We start from the raw sequence: 22835 nt of genomic DNA on the forward strand, positions 1-22835 counted from the left end.
GAGGCACTGTTTTTCTCTTGCTGCTTTCAAAGTTCTCTCTTTATTTTGACTTTCAACAGTTTGATTATAATACGTCTGTCTTGTTGTGTGAGTCTATTTGGATTTATTCTAGTTGGAGTTTGTTGAGATTCTTGAATTTCTATTTCCATCTTCATTTGTTCATTTCTATCCTCAGATCTGAGAAGTTTTGGGACATTATTTCTTTAAGTAGGTTATCTGCCTTTTATACCCCTCTTGTCTCCTTTCGATACTCCCACAATGTGAATATTAGTATACTTACTGATATCCCATGAGTCTTATTTTTTAATAGTTCATATTTCTGTTGATATTCCCATTTTGTCCATGCATTATTTTCCTGATTTCCTTTAGTTGTCTATATGTATTCTCTTTTAGCTTATGGTTTATCAAGTGTTGTTAATTTGGTGACTTCATGGGACAATGAGGACCTGGAGCTTCCCAGTCTGTCATTTCACTGATGTCACTCCCTAATTTCTTGCTTTGTAGTTCTTAGATCTGTTTTTGTTTGTTTGTTTGTTTTTTAGGGTTTATTTTAGTTCTTTGATTCAGCCATGTTTCCCTGTTTCTTTGTATGTCTTGTGATCTTTTCATTTTTGAGCACTTGATAAACCATTCCCTCTCAATGGACTGGCTTCATGCATGGGGGAATCTTCACCAATCACCAGACTTCTCAGAACTTTTTGGGGGTTGCAACTTCTTTTGGATTTTGCATGAGCTTTTATATATTCTAATATATACAAGTGATTTGGGCTATCTTAATTTTCTGTTTCTTATCATCTGTTGGCTTTGATCTTTGTTGTTGTATTCTTCTGCCCCTAACATCTTGCTACCCTTGGCACCTTCCTGTGGAACTTCAGATGATGCTGCATTGTGCCAGGTCACTTGCCTCTGTTCTCAGTGGCCCCCACCTCATATCAAAACTAAGCAGTGTTCCTGTCAATACCCTGAGTCAAGTGAGACAGAAATCTGTCCCCCAGGCACCCCTAGACAAGCTAGAATGCTGAAAGCAGTTCTGCTCTATTCCTTCTATGTGAGGGGAAAAGCCAGGAATTGATGGTATTCTCCTGATTGTGTTGCTCTATGCTAGGAGAGAAGGGGCTAGGGTAAGAAATGAAATTTTCTTACCTTTTTTGCATTGTTCCTTCTCTTTTTTATGCATTTATGGAGGTTCTGTACCCCTTAACTTGTTTCTAGAGTTCTACAAAAGTATTTGGGTCTGTACGTTGTTAATTTGGTGACTTCATGGGACAATGAGGACCTGGAGCTTCCCAGTCTGTCATTTCACTGATGTCACTCCCTAGTTTCTTGTAAAATTTAGATAGTACCTCCTATTTCATAGGTTGTTATGATTAAATTATACAATATATATGAGATTCCTGGAATATGACTAGTATTTTGGAAATGTTTCCTCTCTTTTCCTATTTAGAAATAGTTTTATACATTGTGTTTGAATATGACTTTTACGTGTAACAGTGCTTATGTCAAAAAGTTAAGTCTGTTTTTATTGTATCTATTTATTTGTATATGATAATTATAAAAAGACGCTATAGAAATAAAGCTGACATGATTAGATATAATACTTATTTGAAAACTAGTTTTAATGATAGAAAAATATTTCTAGGAACACAACAACCTGCATTTTGGAGGATGGCTTTAATGGGAAAAAGCAGTTTTGTATAATATTAAAATTCAGCATTTATTTAAATGATAAGATTTATTTAAAATATATCACTTAGAAATAGAGACAGTTTATTTTAAAAATCATTTGCAGAGTAGTAATGTGTTTTCTTTTGAAATACATCCAGTGAAATACTGGCATATGTTTAATAACCAAATGTCCAGGGGGTTCAGGAGAACCTCTGATTAGTAGCATTTGCCAATTTCTGTGGTATAAAAACTCTTACCGTGGATTATTCAAACTTCTGCCATGGATGATGTCACTGAAAACAGAGTTGGGAAGAGTTATATGTTTGAGCACCATTAAGTAGTAGTTACTGTATACAATAGATTTAAATAACTTCTGTAAAATAGATAATAGTAAGTATAATAGGAAGTGATGAGATTTATGTTTTGTTACTTTTGTTGTTAATATAATGTATTTAATTGTAAGTTCATATAATTTAATTTTTAATGCTGTTTAAAAATCTACTTAAAAATTCTGAAATTTTAACAATTAGTTCTAACATCTTGAACATGTCTACTCCATCATGCCACTGAGTCCATATCTTTATATTAATTGAGAATCTTTGGTTGTAATTGACAACATGACACAAAAGAAAATGCAGCTCAAACTAACTTAAGGAAAATACGGAGTTATTGGCCTACATGACAGAATGGTCCAGAAATAGGGCTTTGGCATGGCTGAATTTAGGAGCTCAAATTAAGCCCTCAGTAATTACTCTATCTCCTGGCTCTGCTCTCCTACATTTGGTTCCTTCTCCAGTAGACTCCTTCCATGAGGCAACACAATTGGCACCTAGTAATTCTAGATTATAGGCCTTTATATCCATCTCAGAATGACAGAGATTCTTTCTGTTTTCAAGTCCATCTCAGTCTCTGAAGCAAGACTGATTGGGCCTTCTTAAAATCATGCCCTCTTCTGAATCAAAGAAAATTATATATATATATAGGCTTGGGACACTCTGACCAGTTGGGGTCTCCTGCTCAGGGGATGGGAAATACAGAGTCCTTGAATGATAGCCCCCCTCAGAAGTAGAGAGAGCCACCACTCTAAAATTGAGATGTCATTACTAAAAGAAGGGAAAAGGAAGGGAAAGCAAAAACAACACATGTTCACCACATTCTGCTTACAAATGCATTTTTATTTTAAGGTTCTATTAAGGAATGTGGGCATGAGGGGCCAGAAGACAGTCTTTCTTATCACGGACACTCAGATTAAAGAAGAAGCTTTTCTAGAGGATATTGACAGTGTGCTCAATACCGGAGAAGTACCTAACATTTTTGCTGCTGATGAAAAACAGGAAGTGATGGAGGTAAATGCTTTTTAATGAGTGCTGTTCTCAACACAGGAATGTTCTTATCTCGCAACTTTTTCTCTATTCTTTAGGACAATTATAGCTTGTGTACAGGATTTTGGTAATTAAAAATTTAAAAGTATATTATTTTAATACATCTTTTTTGGTAAGCTTCAAATCATTTCTACCATAGTTATGAGACAATGTTTATAATTCCTTTCTTTGTAATGATGCCAATTTCATCTGTTTGATCTTATGTAGCATGTTTTATGAGTGATTAGACATTTTATTTATTTATTTATTTTTCTGGCAACCCAGGGCCGGGGCAGCCCCAAGCACTGATTAGACATTTTAAATAACATCTTAGGATCATGTGATATGAGAAAACATAACTTTGAAATGTTGCTTGATTAGCTGTTACGGTTTACCACTGGTTAGAAAACTTTTTTAAAGACTTAGGAAAACTCCTGTCTTAACAATTCTGATATATCTGATAATCATGCTTTACAACTTAATTGATAAAAAAAATACAATTGTGAAGTGCCAACTCCTTTAGATGTCTTGTCTTTCTATCTCTATTTCTAATATCTTCCTACACAAGATCTCTGCCAGTAATTTTTCTTTCTCATTGCCATAACTACTATTACCCACAGAATGTATCACTTATACTGGATGCTTCATTCCAGTTTTCAGTTATAGCATCTGTAGTAAAATAAATAGATTTGCCGTAGTAGTTCAAGTACCTGCTTTTCTCTTGTATGGAATGGAACTAATGTGTATACATCATTGTTCCTCCTACATAGGGTTGTTGTGAGGTCTGAAGATCAAGTGAAATGAAGCCCTTATGAAGTGTCATGCACTTAGAACACCCGTAGTAAATGGTTCATTACCAATTTGTGTCCTGGAGTGGTGAAGGAGAAAAGGAATAAAGAAAAGATTCTAAGTTCTCTCTTCTATCTAGGGGATATCAAAGATGTGGCCAATGCTGCTGAAAAATGGTGATTCTCCTAATTCATAGGATAGATTCATCCCCTATACTCCTATCCAATAAATAGTCACCCTTGGGGAGTAAGATTTCCTCAATTTTGCCAAGCTTTCCTGCTCACTTTAGCTATTTATTTTTTCATCTTGTCACTTTGCTACCAGATTTTTCCATTGCTTCAGTATTTTTTTGTAGTATGATCCAATAGTGACCTTAAGAACTCTTTCTTTCACATTCTACCCAAGTCTTGGAAGACCATATTAATTTATCCACAAGGAAATAGCCATTGTCAGAACTCAGGAGTACTGAAATGTAACCCTATTTACCTTTGTTTTATGCTGATTTTTTTTAAATAGGAAAGGTAATACGAAAGAAGCTCTATTATTTTCTTTCTACATTCTGCACTATCCTGGACATTCCACTTTGAAGGTCATGTCTTGCGCTTTGCTTATTTCATCCCTCTGACAAAGATTTTAGCTTAAACCTCCTCACTCCTGGTAACTGGCCCCTATAGCTTGGACTTGGCACTGCTTAGAGGGCACCTCTTAGAGACTCAGCACATGTCTCTGATTTCAGCAATGGAATTCAAGCCTCAAAATTCCACTTCCAGGGGCAGCCCCGGTAGCTCAGTGGTTTAGCGCCGCCTTCAGCCCAGAGCCTGATCCTGGAGACCCAGGATTGAGTTCCACATCAGGCTCCCTGCATGGAGCCTGCTTCTCCCTCTGCCTGTGTCTCTACCTCTCTCTCTCTCTGTCTCTCATGAATAAATAAATAAAATCTAGGGATCCCTGGGTGGCGCAGCGGTTTAGCGCCTGCCTTTGGCCCAGGGCGTGATCCTGGAGACCCAGGATCGAATCCCATGTCCTCCCAGTGCATGGAGCCTGCTTCTCCCTCTGCCTGTGTCTCTGCCTCTCTCTCTCTCTCTCACTGTGTGCCTATCATAAATAAATAAAAAAAAAATTAAAAAAAAAAAGATAAATAAATAAAATCTAAAAAAAAAAAGAATTCCGCTTCCAAACTACTTTTTCCACTACTCTATTTGCTTTCCTTGAAGAATTAAATTATTTCAGTGTCTTTCTCAATAAAACAGTGACTTCTTAATCACACATTTAGTGATGTTTTCTCAGTTCCTTTAAAAAATGCTCATTCATATTGACATAATTCATTATTCTTCAGCTTACATTAGGGTTCACTCTGTGGTGTACATTCTATGGGTTTTGGAGAAATGAGTACTGATGTGTATCACCATTAAGTATCACACAGAATAGTTTCCCTAACATAAAAATGCCATGGGTTCCAATGTTTGTGCCTCTCTTCCTCCCTTGAACTCCTGGCAATCTTTGCTGTTTTTATTGTCTCCATAGTTTTAGCTTTTCCAGAATGTTCTATAGTTGCCATCATACAGTATGTAGCTTTTTTTGATTGGCTTCTTTTAGTCAACAATATGCATTTAAGGTTCTTCTGTATCTTTTTTAATGGCTTGATAGCTCATTTATTTTTACCACTGAATGATATTCCATTGACTCAAAGTATCACAGTTTATTTATCTATTCACCGATTGGAGGACATCTTGGTAGCTTCCAGGTTTGAGCAATTATAAATAAAGCTGCTATAAATTTTCATGCGCATTCATTTTCCTACTCTCTCAATCAATCCCTGTCCCAAAGTATATCTGTGTGCAGGTGGATATTACTCTCCCACAGACAGCTCATCTACTTAGAAGCATTAACCATTATTTCTATGTGAATAACCTCATACTTATATTACTAACCTGGCTATTTCTTGAACTTTTGTTCTACAGTTACAACCATATTTTTCTCTATCTGCATGTCCCAAAGTTAACTCAGACTTAATGCAGGTAGACCACCTGAACATAACTTCATAGACTGACACTGATCATAATAGTGATAATTTGGGAATTACTATCATAATGCATATACAGAGTCCATTTATAATTTTCCATGAATATATCTAGCACATAAAGCAGAACATATCTATCATAGAGAATTCTTTTAGAAATCAATTCATTGTAGTAGCAATAGCAATGTGTGTGTACATATATCTATATTTATATCTGCTATAAAAAAAAACTTTCTTGGGGCTCCTGGTTGGCTCAGTGGTTGAGCGTCTGTTGGCTTGGGTCATGATCCTGGGGTCCTGGAATCAAGTTCCACATCAGGTTCTCTGCAGGGAGCCTGCTTCTCCCTCTGCCTGTGTCTCTGCCTCTCTCTGTGTCTTTCTTGAATAAATAAATAAGATCTTTTTAAAAACCTTCTTAAATCTATTTATAAGATAATTTATTGACTATGAAATCTTTTGTGCTCTGAATAAGGAGAAAGGTAGCATATAAGAGCTAATAGTTACTTAACTATGCAACAAGAACTATTCTGTGTTCACATGTAATAACTCATTTGAACCTTCAACAACCCTCTGATGTAGGTACTCTTTCCCCCATTTTACAGATGAGGACATTAAGTTACAGAGAGGTTAAATAAAATTTTCCCAATGTCACATAGGTAATAAGCTGCAAGCTGAGATTTGAATTCAAGAAGTTTGGTTCCAGAGCCATGATGACCAGCCTTATGTAAGATGCCTCTCTCATATAGAGATAAACAAAGTTAAAAGTGCCCCCATAATCTCATTACCAGACAACCGTACTAACATTTTAAAAATATGTGAATGTAATAAGAATAAAGTGAGAGAATTCAAACAGCATAAAAATGCCCCAAATGAAAAAAATGAAATTAACCAAGAAAAATGTCCAAAGTTAAAAGTGACAGCCTCCCTCTCACCCTCTTCCTTAAGTCCATCTCACCAAAAGTCACCATTATGAATAGTTTCTGTGATTGCTTCCATAAAAAGGTGTGTATGTACTTACACATGTGCCTAAGTATTTTTTAATTTAACAAAGAGAATCATATTATATACACCTTTGCACATTTGTTCTCATTTTATCCTAATGATCTTGCCATAGCACATACATTGATGCACCTCCTTTAACGGTTGTATAAAATCACAACATATGGATGTTTTGTTATGTTTTTTACTGGATGCTTCGGCGGTTTGTTTTTCCTCTTATAAGCAATGTTAAATTATAATTTTATATGTTATACACACACACATATAGTGGTGAACTTTCTGTGAATATCTTTATAAGTTAAATTCTTAGCAGATACTTGTTTTCAAATTATAGAATTATGGAGTTGGAAGAAGCCTTCTAAATACAAACTGTATCAAAGAAATTCTACTGATATGAATAAAATTTTGGAATATTTACAAGAAGAAGAATAAAAATTCTTAATATTCCAGGGTCTACTAATCCTATCATCAGCTTGTCTATTTTTGTTCACAAGGTTTTTATGTTCTGTTATTCCCTAGGGTGTTCGTCCTGTAGCTCAGGCTGGCAACAAGCACGGTGAACTCAGTCCCTTGGCCCTGTTTGCTTTCTTTGTGAATCGCTGCAAAGATAATCTTCATGTTGTAGTGGCCTTTAGCCCCATTGGTGATGCCTTTAGAAATCGCTTGCGGCAGTTCCCATCCCTCATCAATTGCTGTACCATTGACTGGTTCCAGGTGTGTAATTTTGGGCAGCAGTGGGGGGTGACAACTAAGTCTCTTAGAATTTTTCTGAAATCTTACTCCAGCTCTGTTAATATCCATTCAGCACGTGTTTCTTGACCACCTACTCTAATGACAGGTGTGTCTCGGTGCCAGGGACTGATAAGCCTGCATGATCCCCAGGAGGAACTCATACTCTAGACTTGAAGATAGAAAAAGCAGTTGGCAAATGAACATTCACAATTATATGAAAGAGCTATAATCTTGGTGTGCAAAAGTTCTACTTATTAGGACAGTGAATCCCTGAAGTATGAAAAATTAATTCTATAAAGGAGGAGTGTATTAAGAACCAAGAGAATGGGGATGCCTGGGTGGCTCAGCAGTTGGGTGTCTGCCCTTGCCCTTGGATCGAGTCCTGCATCGGGCTCCCTATGAAGAGCCTGCTTCTCCCTCTGCCTATGTCTCTGGCTCTCTCTCCGTGTCTATCATGAATAAATAAATAAATAATCTTAAAAAATGATCAAGAGAATGTGTTATATATATAGAATATATATATATAGAATGTGTTATATATGTATATACAAACTCACATGTATATGTGTGTAAAAATACATATACGTAGATCTGTATCTGTCCATATTGATAGCTATATCTATACATATTATTATTGTAAATAATTGGCTCACATGATTATGAAGGTTAACAAGTTTGAAGATCTGTAGCCAGCAAGCTGGAGACCCAGGAAAACTAATGGTGTAAATTCTAGTCTGAAAGCCAGAAGGCTTTGAACCAGGAAGAACTAATGTTTGCATCTGAGTCCAAAGGTGGAAGAAACTGCTTATATATGATGATACATCCCCTTTGTGTGAAGACTGGTTTCTGTTGCTTTGGCCATAAATATTCAGTTGCTAGAGATAGTTATTAAACCTTTATGATTAGGGGCACCTGAGTGGTTCAATTGGTTGAGTAACTGACTCTTGATCTCAGCTCATGCCTTGACTTCAGGCTCCTAAGTTCAAGCCCCGCATTAAAAACAAAACAAAAAACCCTTCACAATTAGCAGGATAATTAAAAAACGAATCACCCAGAACAACCTGAAGGCAGTCATGCAGTAGGAGTTCCCCTTACCTGGGGGTGTGAGAGTATTCAGCAATTTTGTTCTATTCAGGCCTTCTATGAGCCCATACACATTAGGGAAGGCAACCTGCTTTACTTAGTCTATTGATTTAAACATTAAACATCCAAAAGGACACCTCATAGAAACACCCAACATAATGTTTGACCAAACATTAGTTTGGTATAGGTAGTTTGGTGTAGCAGATGGGCAATGAGGATAGCAGGAGTTAAGCCGGAGCTTTGGGTAGGTGCTAAGTTGTAAGTAAATTTGTAAATGTGCCTATGAATTTGGTTTTATACCAAAGACACTGTGGGGGCATTAACATATATTTAGCTAATATATTTCAAAGGAAAAATCCAAACCATTGGCAGTTATATGATGGATGGTTTGGAATAGGGCAAAACGAGATAGAAAGACCAGCAAAGTGACCGTTTCAATCATGCCAGCAGCAAGTGATGAAGGTTGCCACTTCACTTAACAAATTGCCACTGTTTGTGTAAGACTATGAAGCAGTTATGCTCTTGAGAATAGTATTTCATGGTACCTTCTATTTGTTTTATGCTCAATACAATATGGACTGTAGATTATAGAGTAATTTCTTTTATACCTCTTTTTTAAAAAAGACTTTATTCATTTATTTTATTTTATTTTTATTTTTAAAAGATTTATTTATTTATTCATGATAGAGAGAGAGAGAGAGAGAGAGAGAGAGAGGCAGAGGCACAGGAGGAGGGAGAAGCAGGCTCCATGCCGGGAGCCCGACGTGGGACTTGATCCCGGGACTCCAGGATCGTGCCCTGGACCAAAGGCAGGCACTAAACTGCTGAGCCACTCAGGGATCCCCTATTCATTTATTTTAGAGAGAGTGAGAGAGTAAGTGGGGGTGGGGTATGGGGAGAGGGGTAGGGAGAGAGAGAGAATCTGAAACAGACTTCACACTGAGCTCAGAGCCTGACCTTGAGCATGATTTCACAACAGTGATATCATGACCTAAGCCCAAACCAAGAGTTGGACACTTACCTGACTAAGCCACTCTGGTGCCCCTAATTTCTTTTAAAAATAAATTTCTGGGGCAGCCCCGGTGGCTTAGCAGTTTAGCGCTACCGTCATCCCAGGGTGTGACCGGGGATCTAGTCCCACGTCAGGCTCCCTGCATAGAGACTGCTTCTCTCTCTGCTGTGTCTCTGCCTCTCTCTCTCTTTCTGTATGTCTCTCATAAATAAAATCTTTAAAAAAAAATAAAAATAAATTTCTGGTACTAATATGTTTTATTCTTTTTTACCTATTTATCAATTGTATTTTTGAAAAACTAATTTTCTCTTTTGAGGGCTGCACATATATTTCAGCTAGTGGGTGTTTTAGTGTTTACATAAGAATAAAAGTTGTGTGAAACAACTTTGATTTATGTAAGCCATATCCTAATATTATATCCATTAAGTGTCCAAAATCCAAAACCAAACAAACCTGTCCAACCATAAATTTTTCTTTTGTGAAATCTTATAAATACAATTTACTATTTCTGAATATCTTTGTCATAACCATGAGACTTTCTATTCTAAATAATTCATAGAGAAAATTTTTTTAAAAAGGAAACAGGGAATTGCAAATAAATAAGGGAGTTTAAGTTGATAACAGAGAGGAATAAAGGTTTTACACTGAAGCAGTGGGGATATAGAATCTATGTTAGAATGATGCTAATGGCATTGTCTGGGACTTGGGTTTGTGAAACTCAGGAAGTGAACGTAAACCACTATGTATCACATAGGTCAAGACGGCACTGACTTTTTGGCTAGATCTATAGTCTCAAAGTAGGGTGCGTACTTACTGGGGGTACCAAAGCAATTCAGATGATCAGGGAAGGAATTACTGGAATATTCTTTTCTTTTTTTTAAGTAGGGGTGTGGAGCCCAACTGGACTTGAACTCATAATCCTGAGACCAAGACCTGAGCTGAGATCAAGAGTTGAATGCTTAACTGACTGAGCCACCCAAGTGCCCCAGAATATTCATTTTTGTATGAAATATTATATATGTATTAACATTGACATCTTTACCTATTTTATATGTCAGAGAGCCATGTGTCCGAAACAGGATGTAAGGTACCCTGAGGGATCCCTGTGATAAACTGAACATTGAAAATATAATACAGTTATAAGTGGGTGTAAGAGAATGGCATAAACCAGCATAACCTAGCTTGAGCTTATGTCAGCCATGCTATGAGGCAAAAGCAATGATTCCTTAATGAGATATGACAAGATATCTGTTAAAACAAATTTAAGAAGGCTATTTAAAATAAGGATTGATACTGACTTTAAACAATAAACCTTATCCCCAGAGTATATCATACCTTGCAATATTAGCTTATCATGGCATTGGAGAGACCATTGGTTTCCTATCAACAGCCATTCTCTACCCACTTTATCCTTGCCTACAGAACTCTGATTTGGTCTGAGAAATCACCTTCCATGTAGCCATGTGTCACAGGGATTGATTCCTGCTTGGTCTAATTCAATATTGGTGCTCTTGTACCTTTTACTATTGATTGGCTTATGCATGAATCTATTCATGACCTGCTTTTTACCAATGGGTCCTGAGTTCAAGTCTACTGGGAGCTTTGGGGAAAAGCTTTTTCATTATAAGAAGAGTTATATGGTAGAAAAAGTGCCTTTTCTGTCTCTCAAACTTGTTGCTTGAGGATAAAAGGTCCATAGCTGCAGCAGTCCTCTTGCCACCATGATGGGACCAGCCCCAGGATAAAGTATACTGAGAATGGGAAAGCAAAAGGATGGAAAAGACTGGATTACTGATGACATGGCTGAGCTTCTAAATTAGGCAACTCTGGGCAGCCCCGGTGGCTTAGCAGTTTAGCGCCACCTTCAGCCTAGGGTATGATCCTGGAAACCCAGGAACGAGTCCCACATCAGGCTCCCTACATGGATCGTGCTTCTCCCTCTGCCTGTGTCTCTGCCCCTCTCTCTGCCCCTCTCTCTCTGTATCTCTCATGAATAAATAAATAAAATCTTTTAAAAAATAAATTAGGCAACTCTGAAAGACTTATATATGATGATACATCCCCTTTGTGTGAAGACTGGTTTCTGTTGCTTTGGCCATAAATATTCAGTTGCTAGAGATAGTTATTAAACCTTTATGATTAGGGGCACCTGAGTGGTTCAATTGGTTGAGTATCTGACTCTTGATCTCAGCTCATGCCTTGACTTCAGGCTCCTAAGTTCAAGCCTCGCATTAAAAACAAAACAAAAAACCCTTCACAATTAGCAGGATAATTAAAAAACGAATCACCCAGAACAGAAAGATAAACCTTGTAGTGTTTTCAATGATGTATAGTTAATATGACACTTATTCTGGCATTTTACAAAAATTTGATGATCTTGGTAATATTTATTTTTTTATTTTTTAAAGATTTTATTTATTCATGAGAGACAGAGAGAGAGAGAGGCAGAGACATAGGCAGAGGGAGAAGCAGGCTCTCTGCAGGAGCCTGATGTGGGACTTGATCCCGGACCCTGAGATCACTCCCTGAGTCAAAGGCAGATGCTCTACTGCTGAGCCACCGTTAGAACCCTCTTTTGAGGTTTGAAAAATATGTTAGTACAACATGAATATAGTATATTTGTAGATAGGTATACCCTGGCAGTGTGTGCTTTAAACTTTACTATTGGAGTGCTTGGTCCAAAAAGTTTGAATTTTTCTAGGATGAAGGGCTAGAGACTGAAAAAAAATGATATTAAAATGAATATTGTCTGATACAAAGGAAAATAATTACAAGCATCTTGCTGAATCTAAATGAAATTTGGAAAATAATGAGCAAGTAAAGATTATTTGTTCACTTAACATAAATTATTTCCTTGAATAAATATTCTAGATAATTATGGACAGGTGCTGTCTTAGGCACTGAAGAGAATGGCATGAGAAAGGTCCTTGATTTCATAGATTTTACATATTAGTGGTCAGGGAGACAGGTGATGAACAAATGAATTTAAAAAATTTATGTTGTGTTTTGGTAAGTGCTAAGAAGAAAACTTAGGACAAGGAAAAGAGAAATGAGGGAGGGAATGGTGTGTTACAATGAGTGCTCTGGGGAGACCTTCCTAGTAAGCTCACCTTTGTGCAGAGATGTGACGGAGAACCACATGGAGATCCAAGTGAGGAGGGTTCTAGTCAGAGGGAATAGACACTTATTCTGGCATCCCAAGGCCCAGATGCAGGAGCATAGTTGGCATATTCTAGGAAAAGCAGAGGAACCATTTCACTGGCACAGGGAAGACTGGAAAAGAAGCAAATTTGGGCAGAAGAATCTTAAAAGTTCAACTCTGGATGTTTTAACAGTTAGGAATTATGATGGACTACTAATAACAGAGACCCAAACTAGGGGCACCTGAGTGCTGTGGTTGGTTGAGGGTCCAACTCTTGGTTTTGGCTCATGTCGTAATCTCAGGGTCCCGAGGTTGAGCCTCATGTTGGGCCCTGCACTCAGCATGGAGTGTGCTTAAGAGTCTCTCACCCTCTCCCTCTGCCCCTACCCTCTGCATGTTTTTTTTTTTCTCTGTCTCAAATAAATAAATCTTTTAAAAAAAAAACCCTAAACATATAAAGTTTTTTTCTCTCATAGAAAAAAATCTGAAGATAGACTGGGCTTTGTGGCTTAACAAAGTCATCAGACTCTAAGGTTTTTTCATTACTAGCTTTAGCAAGTGGCTTGCACCCTCAGATTCATCTTATGGTCTAAAATGGCTGCTGGAGCTCCAACTTTCACATCTGTGTCCCAGGCCAGAGGTAGAATAATAGAAAGTTAGGACAAAAAAGACACACACCAGCTCTATGTGACCGTTTAAAGAGCCTTTATCTCCTGTGAATTGCAAGGGAATCTAGGAAATGTGGTCTTATTTATCTGGGCATATTGTTATCTAGAATAAAATTGGAGTTCTAAGGGAAAAGAGATGGTAGGTATTAGGTGGGCAGCTAGCAGCCTTGTCATTGTCATGCTAAATTTGGGGTATCTATTTGATGTCCAAGTGGAAGAGTCTAGGAAAGCCGTGTAGTATATCCTTGATATGTAAATATCATTGACCCTTCCTTTATATTGTGTTATCTTTAGTTTTAGTTTATCTTTAGTTTTAGCTAATATTTATTAGCTCTTTTGCAGATGTACTCGTGACCTCAGCCCACCCAATTCTGTTTTCCCCATTAAGGTTTTAATTTCTTCAACCCCAAATTCTTCTCTCACAGGTGGACTCTTATCATAGACTTCTTAAGTTTTTCTTTTTCTTTATTTTTAGCCATGGCCTGAAGATGCCCTTGAACTTGTAGCTGTGAAATTCCTAGAAACGCTGGAGCTTACTGAGTTTGAAAGACGAGAGATAGTTCCAATCTGCAAACACTTTCACACTAGCATTATGGATCTATCAGAAAGGTTAGTATTAATAAATTTTAAAATGACAATAATGCCTTATGTTTTAACATGTCTCTTTTTTGTGAAAGCTCAAGATTTCAAAAAGGATTTCTATGTCTTCTAAATATTTCTGATCATTTAATTAGGACCAAGGCTTGCAAGTATTGGAAAACTATTTGACCTAGGTTTAAGAAAAAGGGAGAATTTATTATAAAGATACAGGGGTGTCTCACAAAGCTTAAGGGAAAGATTATAGCTGGATCATAGATGTGACTGGAAACAGGAGCTAGAAAGTCATCCTAAATCCAGAAACGTTTTTTCTGTTTCTCATCTCTGTTTCTTTCTGGGAATCTGCTTCTTTCTCTTTCTTTGAAGACTGTATTTTCTTTCTTTTTCTTTTTTTGTATTTCTTTGACGTTTTCCAGTTTGAGAGATAATTGATATATAACATTGCATAAATTTAAGATGTACAGCATAACTTTATATATCATATATATATATTGTGAAGTGATTACTATATTAAGCTTAGTTAACATCACCTCAATTTTTTTCTTGTGATGAGAACTTTTAAGATCTACTCTCTTAGCAAGTTTCAAATACACACTACAGTATCATTAACTATAGTCACCATGCTACATTACATTCCCAGAACTTATTAACCTCATCATTGGAAATGTGTACCTTTTGACCACATTTACCCAATTTTCCCCACCCTGCCCCCTGCCTCTGGAACCTCCAATTTGTTCTTCATTTCTATGAATTATTATTATTACTTTAGGTTTCACACACAAATGAGATCATATGGTATTTGGCAGACTGAGTTTTCTACTTCCCAATGGATATGGAGGAAACTGTCTGCCTCTGAGTTCTCAGGTTTACTTATTGCAATTTTAGGTCTAGGCAGACTGATTGGCTCTTTCCACCTCCCTTTGCCAAATTTATTCCAAAATGTGATTAGCCTCATCTGTGTCCAGTGCCCAACCCTGGTCTAATGTTAAGATGGCAAGTCTCATAGAACAAACATTGCTACTGGGGCACTGTATGGAAGTTGCTATATCCTATCTGTGATACCCCTTCCTGCTACACTTCCCTAGCTTCACAGTACCTTGGGTCCCTTTATAGCATTAGATCCTCCTGGTTTATGAAACATGTAAAAAGACCTATATCTTGCTGTTGTTTACCTATGATACCCATCTTTGGTGATTTGTGCTTTTTAAACACACTTCTGCTATCTGATATTTTGTAGACAAGAAATTAGGATGTTGTTATGTGCAGAATTCTTAGAATGTTATAAAGGTCAAATATGCAGCAGCTTCTAAATAAAATTAACCTTTATTCTTATAGGTTTTTTGCTGATGCTGTGCTGAATACACCTCTTACTTTGTGCAACAACTTACTTAGAGTAAGATATGTTATCTTTCTGTCTTAGGTTCTTGCAGGAGCTAGGACGACATAATTATGTTACTGCTACTTCTTATCTTGAACTTATTGCCTCATTTCGACAGCTTTTGACTAAGAGGCGACAAGCTGTCATGGAAGCAAAACAGCGATATGTGAATGGGCTTGACAAACTAGCTTTTGCTGAGTCTCAGGTAAATTTGATGAGCTGCTCAAAATGGTAATATATTATGGGAAATATAAGAAATCGTAAATAACAAGAGTTATAATTTATCAAGATTATATTATGTGCCAGGGACTGTGTATTATGTGCTTCATACTCATTCCTTCAATTATTCCTCATAACCACTCCAGGAGGTAGACATTTTAATGATCCTCATTTTACAGATGAGTAAAGTGAGTTTTAGAGAAATTCACTAAGGTTCCACACAGACTCAAATATATCCTGTTTCATTCTTTTTTAAAAAAGATTTTATTTATTTACTCATGAGAGACACACAGAGAGAGGCAGAGACATAGGCAGAGGGAGAAGCAGGCTTCCTATGGGGAGCCCAATGTGGGACTCGATCTCAGGACCCTGGGATCACACCCTGAGCCGAGGGCAGACACTCAACCACTGAGCCACTCAGGTGTCCTTATCCTGTTTTATTCTTGTTTGTTGTTGTCGTTGTGGGAAGCCCAATATGGGGCTTGAACTCACAATATTGAAATTAAGACCTGAGCTGAGATCAAGAGTTGAATGCTCAACCGAATGAGCTACCCAGGAGCCCCTATATTCTTAAGTTTTCAAAATTTGGAGAAAATACAATAAGCCTGGGTTGCCTTTTAGTTTTGTTTGTTTTTTATCATAATAGCTGGTTAAATATAAGATTGCATGTGCGTATTTTTAATGAGTCAAGTGCTAGTGATACATATTAGCATTAGTTCAGTATAAGCAACCCAGGTTTGAGTGATCCATATGCATTGTATACCATGCACATAGTATAATAGGGGCACCTCAAGTTGCCACCTTCTTTCTATCTGCAGTTCTTCCATGATAACTGCGTTCTCTCACTGTTCTATCATATACTTGGCCATGCCCTCATGGTTTTGTTTATCACATAAAGAACTGGAAGGAAAAGTTAAGGTTTTTCTGGCCGTGATGCCTTATGATACCTTTAACTTTAAATTTTCTGCATTTAGCTTCTGCAGCTCTTGTAGCTATGAAAACTTATTGACGAACTGTCTATTTAGGTTGGAGAAATGAAAATGGAGCTTGTCCAATTACAGCCCAAATTGGAGGAAGCTAAAATTGAAAATGCACATATGATGCAGGTAGAGTATCCTGAGTTTTTTTTTAATTAATGTCAGAAAGCAATTGAAATATGTAAAATTAGCCTTGAAAATATGCCTTAATTTTTTTGCCACTACTAGATCTTAGGGACCTTACCCTTTTCTACTAACTGGTTATCTCACTGAGTCCCATGTGAGTTGTGTTTATTTGTCTTAAAAGATTTTATTTATTTATTTAGAGCGGGGGAGGGAGGGAGAGAGAGAGAGAGAGAGAGAGAATAAAGAGAGAATAGAGAGAGAATCCCAAGTAGACTCTGTGCTGAGTGTGGAGCCTGACACAGGAATCAATCCCATGACCCCAAGACCATGACCTGAGCCAAAATCAATAGTTGGATGCCCAACTGACTGAGCCACCCAGGAGCCCCATTTGTTTTGATTTTGAAGGGAAATGAGAAGCCCATTATCCAGTTAGGTCGCATATACTTGCATTTCTCATTTTGTCCTGGGACCTCCTGCTCTTTGACATGATTTGTTGGATTCCCTAATTTCTAAACATTGTCTTGTTTCTAGGATGAAGAAAGCAGTAGGATGTTGGAAGAATTGTTTTATTTATTTTTCTTTCTTTAGGTTATTGAGATAGAATCTGCACAAGTGGAAGCAAAAAGAAAGTTTGTGAAATTAGATGAAGAAATAGCCAGTGGCAAGGCTGAAGAAGCCCAAGTTCTGAAAAACGAGTGTGAGAGTGACCTAGCCGAGGCGATTCCAGCCTTGGAAGCAGCTCTGTCTGCCCTGGATACACTCAAGGCAAGTGTTTGTATGCTACCATGTGTTTCATCAACAAACTAGTAATAGATCCTTGGTTCATAAGGTATGATTCTTTTCCACTGGAGGGTGTTGTATCATTTTTGTCCAGTCAACTGAAACTTGCCTCTTCATCATTCCTCTCTAATATGTCATTATCTTATATTTTTGCTGTTCATATGTTATTTATAATTTTCAATCAGGATATTCCAATGAGAATGGAACAAACAGTCTCCAAGAGGCCAAAGTGATCCTCTACATGGACCAGGAGGCATGAGTGTGCAGCTAGCTACCTTCCTGAAGCCTTCTGGATGTGCCTGTACAGAAAAACTTAAAGATAATTTCCAATACAGATGTGGGTGGCAGCTATCTGCATTACACTGCATTGTATATGACTTTTTACAGAGTCATAACAATCTAACCAAGCAGAGCAGAAGAGACAGCTTCTGCTGACTAGGAAGGCCCAGTGTAGAAGGCAGTTCAGGATATTCAGACCCCATTCTTTACCCTTTTCCTCATCCTACTAATATCTATGTAAGATTCCTGACAAGACAGTGAGCTCAAAATTTGACAACCTATGGGAGCAAACTCTATCTGATTTTCAGATACATCAGCCTTCTAATCATAAGATATATTCTTTTAGGGCAGTTATAGAAACTTCCTAGTGCCTTCACTGTGCTGTGAGCCGGGAATTTAAAACACTGAGCTTATTGTTTTCTTCCTGTTTGTTCTCTGGCACATTTAAAAGCCACATCCTACCCAGTGGTCTTTCTTCATTCTCTCCTTAGACATTTATCATAGCAGCCACTCATTCTGGCAAAGCCTTGTTTTAAATAGGCACTCCATTCTAAATGACCATGAGCATTAGTTTAAGTAACCATTTATCACTATGTACCATGGACTTTCAGCATTCCATCTGAAACTCAGAGGATTCTTGATGCTTTCAAATCTTACCAGTTCAGATCATTGATATTAGGTTCCCCTCTCATTGAGAGTTTGTTGCTTGTACCCTTCCTGGTATCAAATACTATATTATATGAGGTAGGTAAGCTTCAGTTGCAGAGAAGAGAATTGACTCTATTTTGTATAAGCAGACAAGGATTCTTTAAGGAATTTTGTAAATGGATTGCACAATTATTGGAAGAGCTGAAGAAATAGATTCTAGGCTGAGCTGCCAGGAATGACTCACAGAGCCAAATTGGAAATAGTCTACCAGAGGAATGATCCTCTGAGTCAGAAGCCTGCAGAGCTATCCTACAGAGTCACACTACACTCACTGTAATCTATATCAGCAAATGAGATATATTACACCCTGCCCATATCCCAATTTATTCATTCAGAATTCTGGTGTTATTCAAGTGATCCGATGGTGGAACCCAATGACCACACACAACTCTAACTTATGGGGCACTAAGATATATAGTTGTTAGCTTTCCAGCAATTGCAAAGGATGTCAGAAAGATATGGGAGTAGATAATAAGTAAGTGAATCTATGAGGTCTGTCACAACAATATATACCTTTATAGAAAATAAGTTTAAATTAAGATCTACTTCTACTTTCATTTTTTAAAAATAAAACTACTATATTAGCAAATATAGAATTAGTCTATCTAAATTAGGATTCTTAATCTGAGTTCAGTATAGGGGCTTGGTATGTGATTATATGCAAATTTTTTATATATGTGCAAAAATGTATTTTCTGGAGGATTCAGTTGTTATTATATTCTCATAAGGATCTTTGAACTCCCAAATGTTTGAAAATCATTGGTCTTAATCTGTGCTAAGCTTAAATTCTCTTTTATTAATCATTTCATAATTATGCAAAGCCCAAAACAATTATAATTTCAAATGAAAACTGATGCTCCATTGTTCTCCAACGCTATTTTTAAAATTCTCATTATTTAAAAATAAACTAATCTGAAGATAATCTGTTTTCTTTCAATTTAGCCAGCTGACATTACAATTGTGAAATCAATGAAAAATCCTCCATCTGGTGTTAAATTAGTTATGGCTGCTATTTGTGTTATGAAAGATATAAAACCAGAAAAAATTTCAGATCCTTCAGGAACTGGAGGCAAGGTAATAACTAGACAAGATTTAAATCATATTCATGAATGTACAGACTGAGTCTATTAAATGTCAATAGTATCCAGTCCAAGGAAGAAACATTGTTTTCTAGATCGAATGGATTCAGAATAAACTATGGAAAACATTATATGCATGTTTTCCACAGTAAAGCTAAGGCAGTATAGCATCAGAAAAATGTGGTTCCAGTTGCTTCTATTTCTTTTTCTGTCTGCTCAGATTACCTGCTATCACAGGGTGGGATGGAATGGACACTGAAATATGTGAGCTTCTTCCAGCTAAGATTCTCAAGAATGTGATATATAACCATATAAGTGTTATTTCTGAGCATTCAAAAAATTCTAAGTTAAGCAGTATAGCAGAGTTGTTAAAAGTATGTGTCCCACTAGCAGTGTGACCTTGAGCAAGATGTTTAACTTCTGTGGGACTTGAGGATTATTATAGTACCTGCTTCATAAAGTCAATGTGAGGATTAGATTATACATATAGGTAGATACATATAGATTTTATGCATATAGATTATACATGTAGAAAGATAATACATATAAAGCTCTTATATATAAAGCTTTATAAAGAGTTAAGTTCACAATAAATGTTAGCTGTTGTTATTACGATTATTATTTAAGGCTATATTCCTTAAAAAGGAAGGTATAGCACCCATCCTAAACTAAATTTATGGACTTATTTTTTTTTTCAGGCTTTTATAGTACCTAGGTTTGAATTCCTGAATTGGAGAATTGGAATTTGTGTGTGTATGTGTGTGTGTGTGCATTCTATCCTTTACTGAGATAATAAATAAATAGGCTCTCATCTTAGAAGTCATTCTCATTTACACACACACACACACACACACACACACCTATCAGGCTTCTGGAATTAGAAAAAAAATGTTGGGCTAGTTATCTAATGTTTTTGCTAGCACAAGTACCATGTGCTTTATCCTGTAACTGGCAGAGCAATGTGTAAACCTGGTCTTCTTTTTCTTCTTTCTCTCACCTGGGATGCCTAGTTGGGTGAGGGAGTCATCTATAAGAAAAATGTTTGCTGCCTGTCTTATACTCCCTTTGGGCTGCTATTATAAATTACTATTTCTCACAGTTCTGGAGGCTGGGAATTCCAAGGTCAAGGCTCTAGTAGATTCAGTGTCAGGTGGAAGGCCCACTACCTGGTTTCTAGATGGCCTTCTTTTTGCAGTGTCCTCACAAGGCAGAAGTGGGAGGGAAGTCTCTTTTATAAGGACACTAATCCCATTCATGACCAATCACCTCCCTTTGACCCATTCTCCAAATACCATTACACTGGGGATTTGGTTTCAACGTATGAATTTTGATGGGGGGTTGGGGGACACTCAGTCTATAGAACTACTTTTCTGGCTTGAAAGCATCAAGAGTAAAGGAAAATAAAACTGGAAATAATAAAAATACATTTTTCTTATATGAAATTCTGATGGTGTTTATGCTAGTTACTTTTCTTGTATTTCCTAAAGAGAAATAACTGCATCATTTGCATTTCAATATATAATTTTTATAATGAATTTAACATATAAGTTTATGTTCATATCTTAAATGTTTGATATGTTTAATATGTTCTTGGGAAGAAGAGTCTTTTTATTTCCAAAGAGATGTAAATTGTTATTTTTAAAGTATATTATTTCTCTGGATAATATACCTTAAGCTTCTGGAAGAAAATTTTATACTGAGCATCTCTAATTATACATCTAATAAGTTTCCATAAATTTTATTTATAGATATTAGATTACTGGGGACCTAGCAAAAAGCTTCTGGGAGATATGAATTTCTTAAGAGATTTGAGAGAATATGACAAAGACAACATTCCAGTGAGTTTCATTGGATTTTTTATATACATATAACTTTGCCAAGGTGTATAAGATCTTTAACATGATACAATATTATATAAAACATTAGATAATAATTTTTGGGATTAAAATAATGCAGGAATGTTATGTTATTGACTATATTATGAATTCTCACAATGCATAAAACCACCCCTTCATACTATTGAAAATCATTTAATGAATTACTGTTTTAGTGTATTATTAACATGAAACATTTCTCTAGCTTATAACAGTTCCATAAATCTGAAACACAGATGTATGTGAGATAAAAAATGATCATGCACTTTTCCATCCAAATTTGTATTTATTTATTAACGTTTAATTGTTCTTTCCACTTGTTTCTACATATTTTTCCAATCTCCAAAGGTCTTTTAATTTTTTTTGGAAAAAATTTATTCTCTCAATGTCTGTAATCCTGCATTTTTTGCTCACAAATATGACTTGTGTTTCTATTACAATTAGGCTTATCTTAAAATTATTTCAAAGTACTGACTTTGGTTTTTAAAGACAACATAATTTTTTAATGTAACATTTTACTATGCATGATTTTTTTCATCTTATGATTGTATGATATATGTTGAGATCAAAATGTTTGTTGTATAGGTGACTGTTATGCAGAAGATACGTGGTGAATACCTAACAAACCCTGAGTTTGATGCTTCTAAGATTGCTAAAGCTTCTTCTGCAGCTGAGGGTCTGTGTAAGTGGATCATGGCTATGGAAGTGTATGACAGAGTTGCAAAGGTATTTTGAGGATCAACTCATTCATTTTCTATTGAAATATTCCTAGAAATGATAATCTATGTATATATTGCCTAGTTAAGAAGTTTCTAAAAGTGAGACTAGAAAGAATTTATTTTGCTGCAGCACAGACATCAGATGTTGAGTACCAAGTAGATGAAGAGAATACTTGTGTATGATATAACCTGGTCTTGGCTAGTGGTAGTGAGTGGTAATGCTGTGGGAACAAGGATGAATTGGCCAGAATGACCTGTACCTATAGAGCCTTGGGGCAAAAGAAAACTAAAGTTTCAGAAGCAAAGAAAAATTCAAAACTTCAAGGGTGAAGGGGCAGATTAAAAATTTGATTCAAAGCATCAGAAGTTAGAAGATCCAGTAGATTTAAGAGGCAGAGCATAGACAATTGCCCTGAAGTAACAGCATGCATAGGTAGGGAATCTTTTATGGAGAATCGTTAAAAGCATTTTGTAAATTTGGCTAGCAAAGGACCAGGAAACAGTGGCTTTGCCCTCTGTAGCTTGCAGAATTCTACTGAGGGAAGCAGGAAATATAAATAAAAAGGCAGACAAAAATACATGGTAGCATGTATTTAGAATAATCTCAGAGTACAGAATAATTGATGAG

At 36.5% G+C, this 22835-nt stretch overlaps 1 protein-coding gene across 4 annotated transcripts in view; it reads left to right on the forward strand.

Annotated features, from left to right (window-relative positions):
- DNAH12 (dynein axonemal heavy chain 12) overlaps positions 1-22835 on the forward strand; it is a 203784-nt gene that overhangs the window by 106892 nt on the left and 74057 nt on the right. For all 4 annotated transcript variants that reach the window (XR_012011905.1, XM_072785760.1, XM_072785758.1 and 1 more), the window contains exons 44-52: positions 2850-3011; positions 7354-7548; positions 13947-14080; positions 15489-15651; positions 16691-16771; positions 17357-17537; positions 19482-19609; positions 21363-21452; positions 22074-22214. Coding sequence is in view for 3 of the 4 variants with exons in the window: in XM_072785760.1 (XP_072641861.1) it covers positions 2850-3011; positions 7354-7548; positions 13947-14080; positions 15489-15651; positions 16691-16771; positions 17357-17537; positions 19482-19609; positions 21363-21452; positions 22074-22214 (1275 nt within the window). In the remaining variant the exon portion in view is untranslated. The remainder of the gene's footprint in view (positions 1-2849; positions 3012-7353; positions 7549-13946; positions 14081-15488; positions 15652-16690; positions 16772-17356; positions 17538-19481; positions 19610-21362; positions 21453-22073; positions 22215-22835) is intronic.

Source organism: Canis lupus, chromosome 19 (assembly GCF_048164855.1).
Source record: "Canis lupus baileyi chromosome 19, mCanLup2.hap1, whole genome shotgun sequence".
Taxonomy (NCBI): domain Eukaryota; kingdom Metazoa; phylum Chordata; class Mammalia; order Carnivora; family Canidae; genus Canis; species Canis lupus.